The sequence below is a fragment of the Myripristis murdjan genome, chromosome 19 (assembly GCF_902150065.1).
Source record: "Myripristis murdjan chromosome 19, fMyrMur1.1, whole genome shotgun sequence".
Lineage (NCBI taxonomy): Eukaryota > Metazoa > Chordata > Actinopteri > Holocentriformes > Holocentridae > Myripristis > Myripristis murdjan.
The window spans coordinates 14510047-14524725 of record NC_043998.1 but is presented as its reverse complement, the minus strand read 5'-3'; the positions used below and the strand labels follow the sequence as shown (position 1 = coordinate 14524725).

The following is a 14679-nucleotide window of genomic DNA, read 5'->3' as shown; positions in this document are numbered from 1 at the left end:
TACACTACTGATTTGAGGCGGTGTGGGCCTGATGCTGTGTCTCCCACTCCCTGCCGGGTCACCTTTGATGTTGGCTGGACTTGCTGGAGAGCTGCTGTGGGCAGTGATGGTTTTAGGCTGCAGTCAGCAGCATCACTCTCTCTTTTTCTCTCCTTTTTCCCCACCACTGCGTCATCTCTTCCATCAGCCTGACACAATGTTTTGACGTAAACACAGTTTGTTGTGCAATTTCACATCAGATTCACATAGAGATAGATTGAAGACTGGATAATAAGATACAGATTGATTTAAAGATGTGATGCACTCACTGTGAATGTGGCAACACTTGGCATGATTCATCTACTGAGGTTAGACACCCATCACTAACAAACAGAATAGAATAGAATAGAATAGAATAGAAACAGCTTGTTATTTAAATACAAGACATTTTGTTCAGGTGCATGCACAGTATATGAGGAGTTGTATGGCTGTATATAGGGTGTGTTGTCATTTTTATACCACTGTGAATATGATAGCATGTTTATATTCATTTGTTCACTCATTCATTAAGCCTTTATTTAAACACAAGAAAAGCAGCTGAGGATTTTCACTCATTTTCGGTGATCTCAAGTCTACAAAAATGACATATATACACTTACATGCTACTTAGATACATACTACAGACATATCTACAATAGCAGACAGATTTCTGCGCGCAACATCAAAGATGAGCTTATCAGTATGCTCTACATGGATTCCTGCAGTGTTCGTCTTTTACTTCTTGGCAGTAATAATGAAATAAAATTCACCAGTTATGGAAAAATCATTGAAATTTGAGTCTTGCTTTAATTTCTTCAACAGCCCTTCACCCCTCATTTATTCATCTGCAGGATATTAAAAGAAGTCCATCTTTTATTTCCAAAGTCCTGACAGATTAAATTGAAAGTGCGTCACTCACTTAATGCACACGCACTCACGCACACACACACAGAGGCATGCAGTTTTCTATGTCATTTCAAAGGTAACCTGAATTAACTCGATAACAGGATTGGACAGAGTAAGAAAAAAAGCAACTTGTCCACATAACTGCTTATCGTGAAACACACTAAGCCCGTTTATGTGTCGTTTCTGGTCCTACACACGGTCAGTACATCAGGGAGAGAATGAATGGCAGATGTAAACATCAAAGTGGCTAAATTCAAGCCTTAAGTGGCCAAACTGTGGTGAGTCATGTCTGTGCCTCTGTGTGACAAAGCCTCAGCTGGGGGTGGGAGGGAGGAGGGCAAAGTGGAAACTGTACATATGTTTCTCTGTGTGTGCAAGTGTATGTGTGTGTGTGTGTGTGTGTGTGTGTGTGTGTGTGGAGGTAGGGGAGGGGGGTTGCACCATCCTCCTCCACTGTCATTCATGGGAGCACAAACCTATTCTGGTCCACGTTTGGAGTGTGTGCCTCTCTCTCGCGGCAGGGAAACGTGGGCTGACACAACAGAGTTTTACAAAGCCCAGCTGGCAGGCTTTGTTATGCAAGAGGCATTACCGTGCGGCTTTACTCCTGATGGTGCATTACAGCAAAAACCCCATCCTAAAACACTCTAACACCGTTCAAAAAACAGCTTTTGGCAATGTACCTTGCCTTTTTGTGACCTATTTTGTTGTTTGGTGGTGTGTTTTTCTCATTCCTGTGGATAACTGAAAGATTACAATTATGGATCTGACCAGTATGTTTTGTTTGTTTGTTTGTTTGTTTGTTTGTTTTTACGGCTGACAGTGTTTTTCGATTGATGCTGGCGATAGTTGATATTTTTGCTAATATTAAATACATTTAAAGTTGATTCAATTCAATGGCAGAGAATTTATGGGATACAATGCAGCTTTTAAAGTAATTACGTCACAAATTAAACCATTATTAAATAATTAAATAAAAAATAAAATGTGCACAACATGAAATAAGCTTACATTTCAGGTTTTACACATGTGTTTTCATCTACCTGTGGTCAGCCTGCAGTCATATCATCGGTATACAACAATGACTGGCCGCTATCTAATATTAAAATTTCCAATTCGGATATATTACCAAACAGATATATCAATATAACTCTAATTCATCTACACAATATGTAACATATGTTTTTGTTTAGTTACAGAGCTCATGCTCTCAAGTTACATTTCAAGTGAAATACTGTTTTCCATGAAGCGCTTCATTGCCAAAAGGGGAAATGAAAGGGGAAATAAACACTGATGAAACTTACAAAGAAAACATAACAGCATCACAAACTGCAAGATGGTGGATTCAGAAAGATGGGAATTAAAAATCATTTTAGGAAAATGAAAAGAAGGCACAGGGGTGCATTATCAGTATTACAGTGTGTGTGCATGTGGGTGCTTGCATGGTTGTGTGTGAGTGGATATGAAAGCATCAGGCAACACCAAGTCAATGCAAACATACAAATCATATAAATGAGCCTAACGTCTGGTATTATACACATTGTATCTTGTCCTCGTCCCTGTGACATCTAAACATTTTACCTTCAAGCAAAACCAGAGCAATCAAATAGCTTTAATTAACAGTTTTCAATGCACTACAATGTCCCGCACCACAACACTAGATGGCGCTGGTCCTTTTCGACGCCACACAGAACCACGTCCTCGTTGAGCCTCACGTATCACGTGACCGGTTGTGCAAGTTCAAAACAGTGTATTACAAAAAGCTGTCAGTGTGTCAGCCGCTGTCTCAGAAGTGAGTTTTTACATTTCTAACACGCTGTTTTTTCCCACAGTGAGGAGCAGAGGTCGGTGGTTTCGTGTCCTGAGGTGAGGTTTGGTGGCTCCAGCATGGCGGGGCCGCTGCTGGAGTTTGAGACCGAGATGTTTCTGTCTCTGTTCGGCTGTGACGGGCTGCTGGTGGCGGCGGAGGGCATGGGCATTGACCGCATCCTGCTGCAGTTCATGCGGGTTTACGCCGAGCCGGGCAGCCTGGTCCTGCTGCTCAACACCACCACACCCGAGCAGGTGAGGATACACATGCTGGTAACCATATACCATTACCAAACATGTACCAACTGGTAACTTGTAGGTCGGGAATGGCTCACAATACCGATAAGGTCCGTTAATTCAGAAATCTGTCGATGTAATGTTGCATCGGTTAAGTAAGTAACATGTAAATTATGAGTTTTGAATATTCAGGACTCACTCTTCAATTCGGCGTAACATTGACTCCACCAAGCAGCATTTATTGCAATATAATGTCACATTTGCAATCTGGTTCACCGCCTGCTGTCCAGTAACACTTGTGGCTACATAAGAGGATAGCCCGTCAGAAAAGGTGAAATTAAATCGAAGTTGTTGTGGCTTCATGTGTTGAATGTATGACGTAAAGTCGTCCCTAAAGATTCAGAGTCATGTCTTTAGGAATGTGTCTTTGCCGATAACCAAGATCATAATGACTTGAGGATTTCACTGCTATGTTAAAATAAATAAATTCTGACGAGCATCCAAGGCCTCCTAATGGAGACTTGAGATTTGTCCCACTGGTAACACTTTACAACAAGAGTACAACAATTAACGTTAGTTAATGTCATAATAAACATTAAGTAACTAACCGTTAACTAATGTGTCTAAGAATCATGTACTAATGCTGTTCATGCTAAGGTATTAATTTATATGTTATTTAAGCGTTATTGTAGATAGTATTAACATTAGTAAATGCCATAATAATCATTAACCAACGGGTAATTAACCATTACAGCATTAACTAACGTTAAGTAACGTTAATTGTTGTACTCTTATTGTAAAGTGTTACTGTCCCATTTCGGGGTATGTAGACTGGCTTGAAATATTGGTGCAGAGAAAATATGAACTGAAATATAAGAGAGAAATACAAACTGCCTCATGAACAGCAGCGATAAGTGTAGTTTTTCCTCCTTTGTCTCTTTCATTTGGACATCACAGACTGGCTGAACTGGTAAACATGAGCATACTGGGTGTGATAGAGGTGTGATGTGTGCATTTGTCCCCTTGTTTCTCAGGAGTATTTCACAGAGCAGCTGCGGATAGAAGGTGTGACCCACCTGCCCAGGACCGTGACCAGTGACATCCAGAGCACCGAGCGCTACGATGTCTACACCCAGGGAGGAGTGCTGTTTGTCACCAGCAGAATCCTGGTGGTCGACTTCCTGACCGACCGCATCCCTGCACACCTCATATCAGGTCAGAGCACTGTGGCAGTAGATAGTTTCCCAAAGGCATTTTAGTGCTAAAAGTGTTTGTTCAACTGGGTTGCAGGGGAGCAAAGATGATCTTAGCACATATATTCTTTTTGAAAATAAATCACTGAAAGATTCTGATACTGATATGGATCTATGTGTCTGAAAAAAAGTTAAATTGAATTGATTAGAATCCATTATTGTTACAAGAAGAGCTTGCCCCGTCTACACACTGAAGCTCATTATACTGACATATGATTTTGGCTTCAACTCCCACAGGTATCCTGGTGTACCGGGCCCATAAGATCATCGAGTCGTGTCAGGAAGCCTTCATCCTGCGTCTGTTCAGGCAGAAGAACAAGACGGGTTTCATCAAGGCCTTCACTGACAAAGCCATGGCCTTCTGCTCTGGTTTCTGCCAGGTGGAGCGTGTCATGAGGAACCTCTTTGTCAAGAAGCTCTACCTCTGGCCCAGGTAAACTGGGGAGCACAGGCCTCAATGCTCTGTTGATATCATGCGTTACACTGCGTAAATTTGTTGATTTTTCTTACTCATAATCAGCATTTTTCCTTTTACACATTTTTTTTTGTGAGAACCCTTTACCAGACTGTTCCTTTCCTTTGTACTTTTTTTTAAGGGATGTGCCCTACTCACAATTTCTGGAGTCGATTCAGAGATATCCATTCAATACGATTCAGCTTGTTGTCAGTAATGATCCAAATAATTTATCCAATTAATTGCGCATCCACCAAATCTAAAAATGTAACATTTTTCATTCCCTATTGCAATATATTCCTAGTGCATTTTTAAGAGAATGTGTCCTGCATTACTGTCATATTACAATATCCAGTAACTCTTTTTTTATTTAAATTTAATAAAAAAAAATCAGACTGTTCGATTGCACCCTCTGAGTCGACTGCAGAGGTTTATGACTGATGATTCAACTCGTCAGCCTTCATGGGGTAGCCCTAGGTTTTAGTGTGCAGCCTGTAGAAAATGTTGACTCCATGCAGCCAGCGGCACAAGAAAATGCCAACCCGACACAAACCACTGCATCAATAAAAACAAAAAGACAACCACAGTGGAAAAAAAAACCTTCAGCAGTCAGGTTTGAGGACTGTTAGGCCAACTTGGCAGCGTCTTCTTCTGTGAGAAGAGCAGGAGAAGTAGTTTATTATTTATTATTGCAACAGGTGGTAGAGCAGTGTTTATTTGCCAATGCACAGTGCAAAGGTGTTACATTGCGGTTCAATGAAATTTGCCCCTGAAAAGACAAAAAAAAAAACAGTTGCATGGCAGGCATTATTCAGTTTGAATTATCCTGCAGGTAATGTCAACATTCAATCTAAATTTTATTTGATCGTGAAAATTTTTGGGTGCCTGCTTTGTTTTTCCCACTTTGCCTGAGAGGTGAGTCCCTCAGCCATTACAGGTGTACTACAACAATTGAGTAAGCTTGTACACTGGAATGCAATGCAAATGTAGTATCTTATTTTATCATGACACATAAAATTTATCTTAATAATCTGTTAAGTCTTTATATATTAAAGTCTTTATTTAATTAGTCATTGTTTATTTAATTAGTCATTTAGGGTAATTGATTAATCTGTAAAACGATCCAGAGATTAATTGATAATAAGAAATAATTAACCTTCGCAGCCCTCGTTTGGATTAAGGCAGTGTTTTCCACAGTTGCTGCCTAATGTGCTGAGATAATTTAGATGTGAGATTTGCAGTGCAGGCTGTGGTTGATTTTCTCTCTCTCTTTCTCTTTGTCTCCTTGTCTCCTGTTCCTCTCCACTTCCTCTCTCCCTCTCCGCCTGCGTTCGCACACCAGATTCCAGGCGTCAGTGAACACGGTTTTGGACAGACACAAGCCGGAGGTGGTGGAGCTCCACGTGTCGCTGACGCCGGCCATGAGGGCCATCCAGAGCTCCATCCTGGACATTATGAGCGCCTGCTTGAAGGAGCTGAAGCGGTACAACCCCACGCTGGAGGCCGAGGACCTCTCCCTGGAGAACACACTGGGAAACGCCTTTGAAAAGGTTTGTTGTGTCTTGTGATTCCTCCAGTATAAAGGAATATACCTTCCATCCATCCATTTTCCATACCCACTCTTTTCTGTTCAGGGTCACGGTGATTTAGGAATTTCAAAAGTTGTATTCCAGACCGGGAAAGTCAGAATTTAATTTTCTGTTGAGGATCATCAGGGACTTTGTTTCTGTTAATTAAAAAGTGGTAATGCAGGAGGATTTACTGTAAAAGGGTTCAATCTCTGTTCCCTTCATCTCTTCCTGTTATCCCCCACCCAGACCATCCGTCACTACCTGGACCCCCTGTGGCACCAGCTGGGGGCAAAGACCAAGGCCCTGGTCCAGGACCTGAAGGTGCTGAGGGTTCTGCTGCTCTATCTCACACAGTATGACTGTGTCACCTTCCTCAACCTGCTCGAGTCGCTGCGCTCCAGTCAGAAGAGCTTTGGCTGCAACTCAGGTGAAGTAGATTCAATGTACTTCTCTGCTCAATAGGGTTAAAAAGTGAAGGGGATTGGGCCATGCTGTGAATTGTCCTTTGTTGACACTGTGCAACATACAGGATGATTTAAGGTAATTTATCAATAACTAACCGATTGGTGTCACAGATTCTAATCTTTGACATTGTGCCTGGCTCTTTGTCCAAAAGACAATTTTTTTTTTTTACATTTTGGGAACCGCTCAAAGGAAACCTACCAATATGCATACTACCTGCTTAGTCCTATAATAATGTTTTCTTTTCTATGCTGTCTTTATCTTTTACCCATGGTGAATGTAAAATAATTGAGTAGGAACTTGTTGAATGTTAATATGCTTTTGTTTCTGGTGTTTTATGGGACTGGTTGTTTTGCCAAGACACACACACCCAAAATAATGCATTCATTCATTCACAATCTCGGTGCATTCTAGTGGTTTGGACCTAAAAAGAAACCTGCAAAATTAATTTTACCAATGTAAAATACTGTTTCCCATGCAAAAGCTACTAATATTCAGTAGTTTTAGTTAAAAAGTTCATAGAGTGTTAGAAACCGAACATTTTAAGGTACCGTGTATGTTTAACCATTTACTACGTAGCTGTTATAAATTATGAATTTAAAAGTAATACAATGCTGGAAATTAAATTAAATTAAACAAGTGTATTTGAAATTGTTATAAATGAACATGTTAAAGGTAATGCTGTTGCTTAACAAGCCTTTTGTGCTCTGTGGCAGTAAAAGGTATATTTACTGCCCCGTTAAACTACGTCTTTCTGTTTGAATGAATTTCTTGGTTGCTGCTTCCATTAGGGTGGCTGTTCCTGGACTCCAGTACCTCCATGTTTGTGAATGCCAGGAGCAGAGTGTACCGCATCCCTGAGAGCAAGAAGAAACTCAAAGTGGGAGCGGAGACGGAGAAACAACAAAGCTCTGTCTCAGGTAACAGACAAAGCAATGACCAGATATCTGAACACCTCCCGTGACATCTTTTACTTTGTCTTTGGGCGTCAAGTCGAGTTGTTGTTCATCTTGGTGGCTGGAAGGAAATAACAAAAGAATCTGTGTGTGTATGTGTGTGTTTGTATTTGGCAGATGTGAAGCGGGAGCTGGTGCTGGAGAAGAGTCCAAAGTGGGAGGCTCTGACTGAGGTGCTGCAGGAGATTGAGAGGGAGAACAAGAGCTCTCAACTTGAACCAGGTTAGACAGTAGTGCTGTTGGAAAATTATAACAGTCCATTATATCTAGTCCATGCATTCTCTATTTCATGGACTCAGAAATTGTACTACATAAAGAGAATCTCATGAAAACTGCCTCTCGGATATCAGTCATTATTTCTTTCACTCTAATTGCCTTGATGTTACATCATTTTGAATTTTGCCTTCTGCAAGATACTAACGTGGGGAGGCACACACGGGGACAAAATCATCCTCAAGTTGATTTAAAATGTATTTAGAGCTAGCATAGTAGGTAGGTAAACATAGCCGACATTTCAGAGTCCCTCAGGGTGTGCTGGTTTTGTCCTACTTTCGTGTCTTGTGCTAATGCATCCTAGTGGGAATCCTCTGCAACCTGATCCAGTTTTTCTTGACTGCAAGGACTTGGAGTATTTTACATGCATTTTACACTGTAAAAATGTCCCCTCCTTTGAACATGTTTCAATTGAAGTCAATACACGTACGTAAAGTGTGTCACTTGTCCCTCTTAATTTGGATCAAATACAGAATACATTAGGAATAGTAAGGTATTTGATGATGACTGATTATTAGTTAAAGGATCAAGAATCACTAAACAATTTTTAGACCATAAAATATTTAAAAAGTTAATATAGATTTCCTTGAATATGTTTTTTTTTTTTTTATGTATTTCTAATGAGGCCAGTCAAAGATTCAAAGTGTTTTGCAGGTTGAGAATGAGTTATTTATTCTACAAAGTGCAGGCCCCCTGTCCTGGATGCCACCATGTTCACTGCCAATGACAATAACATATTTGCTGTTACAGGGCAGTGAAGCATACATGTTGTTTTTTATAAGTAACTAACATATGATTCTGGTATCTCTCGAGCATTAAAGAAGAGGACAGACAATGTCATCATCAAATGTTAATGATTGGCTCCACAGAACTGGTGAGGGCAGGACAGAGAGTCAGATGTACAGTGGGAATCCAAAGAAGAGTTTTCTAGAAGTCACTTTGATGGCAATCACACTGGCAAGCTGGTGAAGAGACAGTAGCAAAGAATTTTCCATGGTTTGCTCTGGTTTGGAGGCAAGTCTGACCTCACAAGTGTTCTGCAACAGAGCTGAGAGCACTTTCATAATTATAGTTTGATGACCACTTTAGTGCCCCTTTAATTGCAGGATGTACAAACCCTAGCGTGTGTTCACCCACTGTACCTGTCACCCCCAGGTCGTGTGCTGATCTGTGCCAGCGATGACAGGACATGTGCTCAGCTCCAGCAGTACATCAGCCGCGGCGCTGACGTGCTGCTCAACCGACTGTATGCCCGCACCATCGGTAAACGGGACGCTGCTGCTGGCGCTGCCTTCAAGCCTGACTCCCACAAAGAGGGCAAAGGCTCCAAAAAACGTCCTGAAAAAGGAGCCAAGGGAAAGAAGCCCGCACAGAAGTCAACCAAACAGGCCTCAAAGAGTAAAAGCAGGCCATCTTTAACGCTGACTCAGATGATGGGGCATGAAGAGAAGGCTGGAGCAGAAGAGATGGGCAGCAGTGGAGATGAGGATGAACTGATGGATGAGGACGATGAGGAGGAAGAACAGCTGAAGTTGGACTTGTCGTCCGACGCCTACTATGGTGTTCTGAAGGAGCCGCTGACTGTCATTCACCCACTGAAGGGCTGCACCGACCCCTACAGCTTGACACGCGTGCTGCACGAGGTGGAGCCCAGTTTCGTGGTGCTGTACGATGCTGAACTCAGTTTTGTTCGCCAGCTGGAGGTCTACAAAGCTAGCCGGCCAGGAAAACCACTTAGGTTTGTGAGCGAAAGCAACTCATTGTCTCAGTTCACTTTGTTTGGATGACAGTCCTCATTTGAGATCTCACTCTGACTAGTTTGGTGGATGATGGCCTGTTCTTTTTTCCTCTCAGGGTGTATTTCCTAATCTATGGAGGTTCGACAGAGGAACAGAAGTACCTGACAGCGCTGTCCAAAGAGAAGAAAGCCTTTGAACACCTTATCAGGTCAACATCTTCTCTTCTTCTCTAACACTTAAAGGAAGCTTGACTGAGACAGTCCCTATCAGTTATTTTTGAATATATGTCCAAATGACTTACAAGTTGATTTGAGTTTTGTTGACATTTCCGTTTCTCAATGATGTTTGCGCTTGATATTGTAGGGAAAAGGCTACCATGGTTGTCCCAGAGGAGAGAGAGGGGAGAGAAGATACCAACCTGGACCTGGCTAGAAGTCTGGAGCCTGCAAATGCCACCACCAATAACAGCAGCCGTAAAGCAGGCATGTCTCATTCATTTGATACTGTTGTATTGTGGTAGTAATCTGTGTTTTACTCACTGCTTTAGTGCCTGCTGCCTTTTGAAAGGGTTCTAAATGCATTTTTTACTTTTTCTTCTCTTTGAATTTCCTTAACATACCCCTTTCTTTCATTTATAGAAGTTATACTGTACCTCTGCTAAGTCTTTACCAATTCATTATTTACCTGTATTAGAAATCATAAAGGGATGTGATTGGTTTGTGTTTTGTATTTACATTTCCTGTCCCATAACCAGGCGGCCAGGAGCAGTCCAAAGAGCCTTCCCGAGTCATTGTGGACATGCGCGAGTTCCGCAGTGAACTCCCGTCTTTGCTCCACCGGCGGGGGTTGGACATCGAACCTGTCACCTTAGAAGTCGGTGACTACATCCTGACTATGGACACATGTGTCGAACGCAAGAGTGTCAGTGATCTGATTGGTTCCTTGCAGAGCGGCCGCCTCTACACGCAGTGCCTGTCCATGACCCGGTACTATAAGAAACCGGTACTGCTCATTGAGTTTGACCCGGCTAAACCGTTCTCTTTAGTAGCCCGGTCAGATTTCCGTCAAGAGATATCATCCAATGACATCACTTCAAAACTGACCCTACTCACCCTCCACTTCCCTCGGCTTCGTATCCTCTGGTGCCCCTCCCCACACGCTACAGCCGAACTCTTTGAGGAACTGAAGCGAGGCCAGCCTGAACCGGATGCAGCAGCAGCACAGGCCATCACGGCTGAATCGGACACCGTGCCTGAATCGGCTGATCTCTACAACCCAGGGCCTTATGACTTTCTGTTAAAAATGCCAGGGGTCAACACGAAGAACTACAGAGCTCTTATTAGCAATGCTGACAGCCTGGCAGATCTCGCCAAACTCAGCCAGGACAAGCTGGCAGAAATACTTGGGAATACTAAGAATGCAAAGTTGCTTTATGAGTTTCTGCATAGTGTTGCTGATGTGCCTGCTCCTGTGCAGAAGACCAAACAGACATCAAAGACATGAAAGCAGTGATTTTGACCATCTATCTGATGTTTTGTTACCATCAGGTTGGTTTTGCTTCATGAAACTGGATGAAAGTGTCATTAGTGTGGCGTGTGCAGACTGAATTCAAGTATTTGTAAGTGCAGTTTGTCAAGAAATGTGAAATTTGTACAGCATGTTTGTGTACAGATGAAAATGAAATGTAAATGTTTTGTATTTATAGTGTATTTGGGAAACTGTCCTGCTGCTGTTTGCAGGATGTAGAATTTTTAAGAGATTTTTTTATGACATGAAAAATATAATATTTTATGTCCGAAAAAATAAAATCTGTTGCTCAAGTAATTTTATATCACACAGTTGTTGCCCTTCATTGCAATTAAAGCTTTCTAGAACCTAGAGGTTTCTTCCTTGATGCCAAAGAGGAGTTTGCAAACAGAACAAGGAAGCAATCCCCATTAATTAATCACTATTTGCTGTAAAACTGCAGGGTGTAGTTAACAGTAGATTCCTGTAATTTCAGGTTCTGTTGCAGCGTAAAAAAAACTTTGCAGGGATTTAAGGAGTTGTGCAGATTTATTCAACTTTTTTTTGACTTCACTTTAAAGCATTTGGTTTTGGGATTAATTTTTGTTTTGCTGTACAAGAGAGTGCCAGAGAGGGAGTTTTGACATCTATTGGTCAAATTGGAAACACTTGTGCATTGAATATGGTTACCTTTAAAGATGGAGCAGGCCTACATATTTTCTCCATTTAGTGTACTTTTCTACAATCAGTGGGTTTCAAAGTTAGACAAGGGGACTGTGAGGGCTCCGTTGTCGAGGCACAGTTTAATTCCACTCCTTAGCACAATGAGGTAATGTGTACAGGAATCAGTGATTTGATCAGAGATAGCTCACCACTGGGGTTATCTGCACAGCAACACTGTAAACAGTTATGCAATACAGCGTGAAGTCATAGCTAACAACAAATTCGCCTCAGATGGAGTTTCACAGGACAAAATATTGACAAATGGGTGTATGCGGTGCGATGCGTCTCTGTAATGAACAGCTTGGAGAAGTTTGATCCAGTGGTTTAATGCTGACCTGGCTGAGTGGACAGCTCCCCCCTGCAACGCTTCCTGTCTGACAGCGTCATTACGTCACCCTGCATCCGAACGGATCAGTCGCAGCCATTTTCCTCCCCGAAATAAACTTCGATCTTCAGAAAAACACACAAGAGATTTCCGCAGACACTGGCGGCTGTCTGGCAGTGAACAGGAGCTCAAACGGCGTGGAATTTCAAGCCTTCGCAATCCGGTAAGATCCGATGACCCGGCTGCGGTGTCTTGTTTTTAGCATGTTAGCCTGTTAGCTAAGCCGAGCTAGCTAAAATGTGATAAGGTGGCTGTTGAAGAGGGTTCGTGATGTGCTGGGAGCAGAAAAGACTAGGTACGACAACACCACTTAGCATAACCGATAGCTGGCTACGACACGTCTTAGTTGGGTGGCTTCTGAAATGTTGACAAGCGTTTTACCGTCTTTTGACTGACACTGTCTGCAACTCACTCACCTGTCTGATTTAAAGTAGCTAGCTAGCGTTAGCTTATCCCACACCCACCTAACGTTACACCGCCGCGCTATACCGCTAGCTGTGGCCTGCCACCCTACACTTCCCAAGCAAAATTGTTATTTTCTAAGCAAGCTGGGTGTGGTGTGGTTTAAATTAGCTAGCAGGCTACCAGCGTGTGGTCTTTGTGCCCTTGGTGGTGTTGTGCAGTCAGTGTTCAGCCCAGATGTTCACTGAATGATAGGGCATGCCTGTGCAGCCCTGTTGCACAGGTAGTAAGCCTCAATTTTAGAGAGAAGTCCCCTCTATCTGATTCAGGCCCGATGGTGTTATCTTTATGTCTTTCTCATCGACTGAGCAGCGAAAGCCCTTCAGGGATGAAAGTGAGATGGTGCTGCACCAAATCAACACAGGTCACAGTCTGGGTGAGTCACACACCCAGACAGGATGTGGTGAATCCAGAGTGGGAGCCCTATCTTATAACAGGCTATCACTGAAAAGTGTGAATTATTACCCCTCTGTGCACGTGGCTGCATGGGAAAGCAATTACCCCAAGGGTGCTTTTTCAGTAATCCATATCCCTATTTGTTTTTACTAATTTCAGCCTCCAAGTGCAGTATCAGTTTGCAGGCGCACTCTCTCCTCATAAGAATTTAGACTAGTTTTTCCACTTCTCTTGCCATGTTGCAGCAACGGTCGCTGAAGCAGAATATTTCAGTCCAGTTAAATGCAATAGTAGGTCGATTCTTGGCAAAATCTAGGAGTATTCTTCCATCTTTGGCCCTTTCCATTCCTCCTCCATCCTTTTGTCATCAGAGCTTTATGAAGAAATTTGTCAAAACTACAGATTGCAGTGATCATCTCTGCACATCAGGCTCTAAGCAGATTTGCTGTTGTTTTGCCAAGCTTTGATTATCCTAGTGTTGACAAAACAGTATTTTTATACCATAACATCCTGGCTTCAACTACCCACAGAAAGCCTACTCCCATAGAGTAACACTGCCACCCTGAAGCTATTTATTTACATTTATTTTCATTTCTTTGAAATTACTTTATGTAACATACCTAGATAGTGTTTTTTTGCCTATCTGTGCACTGTCAGCGGCACTGACTTCTGTGTTTTTCGATCAATGCTGCTACAGTCGGGCTACGTAACAGCAGCACTCGTTGAGTTTGTCTTGCTCTGCTGAGGTTTTAGTTCCTGTTCCTTGGTTTTTGGCCCCCGGTCATGGGCTGTCCTTTTGTACCGTCGATTTTTAAAAGGGTCTTTTCAGAGTCCAGTAAGCAGCCAGGAAGGAAACAACACAACCTGTCTGTCTGCGGGAACACTGACTGTAGTGAATGAGCCACAGTGATGACATCATTTCTGCCTTATCTCTGGATAAAAGCAGACATTTTTGTTGGACGAGACTGTGGTCTATTTCAGGCCCAAAAACTGCCAGCTCAAACAGCAGTTTGGCACAGAGTGGTTCTCATGCTGTGTCTTCATGTATTTTCATGTGTTTGTGTATGAGTGTGTGTCATATACATCACATCGTATTCTCTCTCTCTCTGTCTCTGTCTTTCTACACATATGTAGGTAATGCGGTGTTTACACAAGTAACATGATAATCAAATTATTTCTATTTATATATCCACACAACACACTATTTTGAAAAACTGCACCAATTAATCAAAGTGATCTCCATCACATTGATGTGCACGGTCATGATGCATGATCATATGCTGTACTTTTCCGTATTTGTCTCATGCCGTATTTTGTGAAATATTCAAATCAGTATTTGTTTTTTTTATCATTCATTTAGATAATAGATTTGTGCATCACAGTAACACCATATAATTATATCACAATATGGTTTTATTTGAAAAATGATAGTTATTCTACAGCCATAATGAAGAGTGTTTATTTTCACTGACAGAGAACAGATTACCTTGGACTTGTGATTGTTTACTAGCTCCTGGACTGAGGTTGCC

The 14679-nt window shown here is 42.1% G+C and overlaps 2 protein-coding genes across 2 annotated transcripts in view; both read left to right on the top strand.

Annotated features, from left to right (window-relative positions):
* The first annotated feature begins 2681 nt into the window (after positions 1–2681).
* ercc4 (excision repair cross-complementation group 4) lies at positions 2682–11523 on the top strand. The gene is made up of 11 exons (XM_030078660.1): positions 2682–2988; positions 4005–4185; positions 4461–4656; positions 6020–6227; positions 6495–6675; positions 7502–7630; positions 7784–7888; positions 9095–9677; positions 9794–9886; positions 10042–10160; positions 10433–11523. Exons 1-11 carry the CDS (start codon positions 2812–2814, stop codon positions 11179–11181), a joined length of 2721 nt encoding a protein of 906 aa, XP_029934520.1. The 5' UTR covers positions 2682–2811; the 3' UTR covers positions 11182–11523.
* A 769-nt stretch (positions 11524–12292) lies between these two features.
* mrtfba (myocardin related transcription factor Ba) overlaps positions 12293–14679 on the top strand; it is a 29848-nt gene continuing 27461 nt past the window's right edge. The window contains exon 1 of the mRNA XM_030077482.1: positions 12293–12455. The gene's annotated coding sequence lies outside the window, so the exon portion shown is untranslated. The remainder of the gene's footprint in view (positions 12456–14679) is intronic.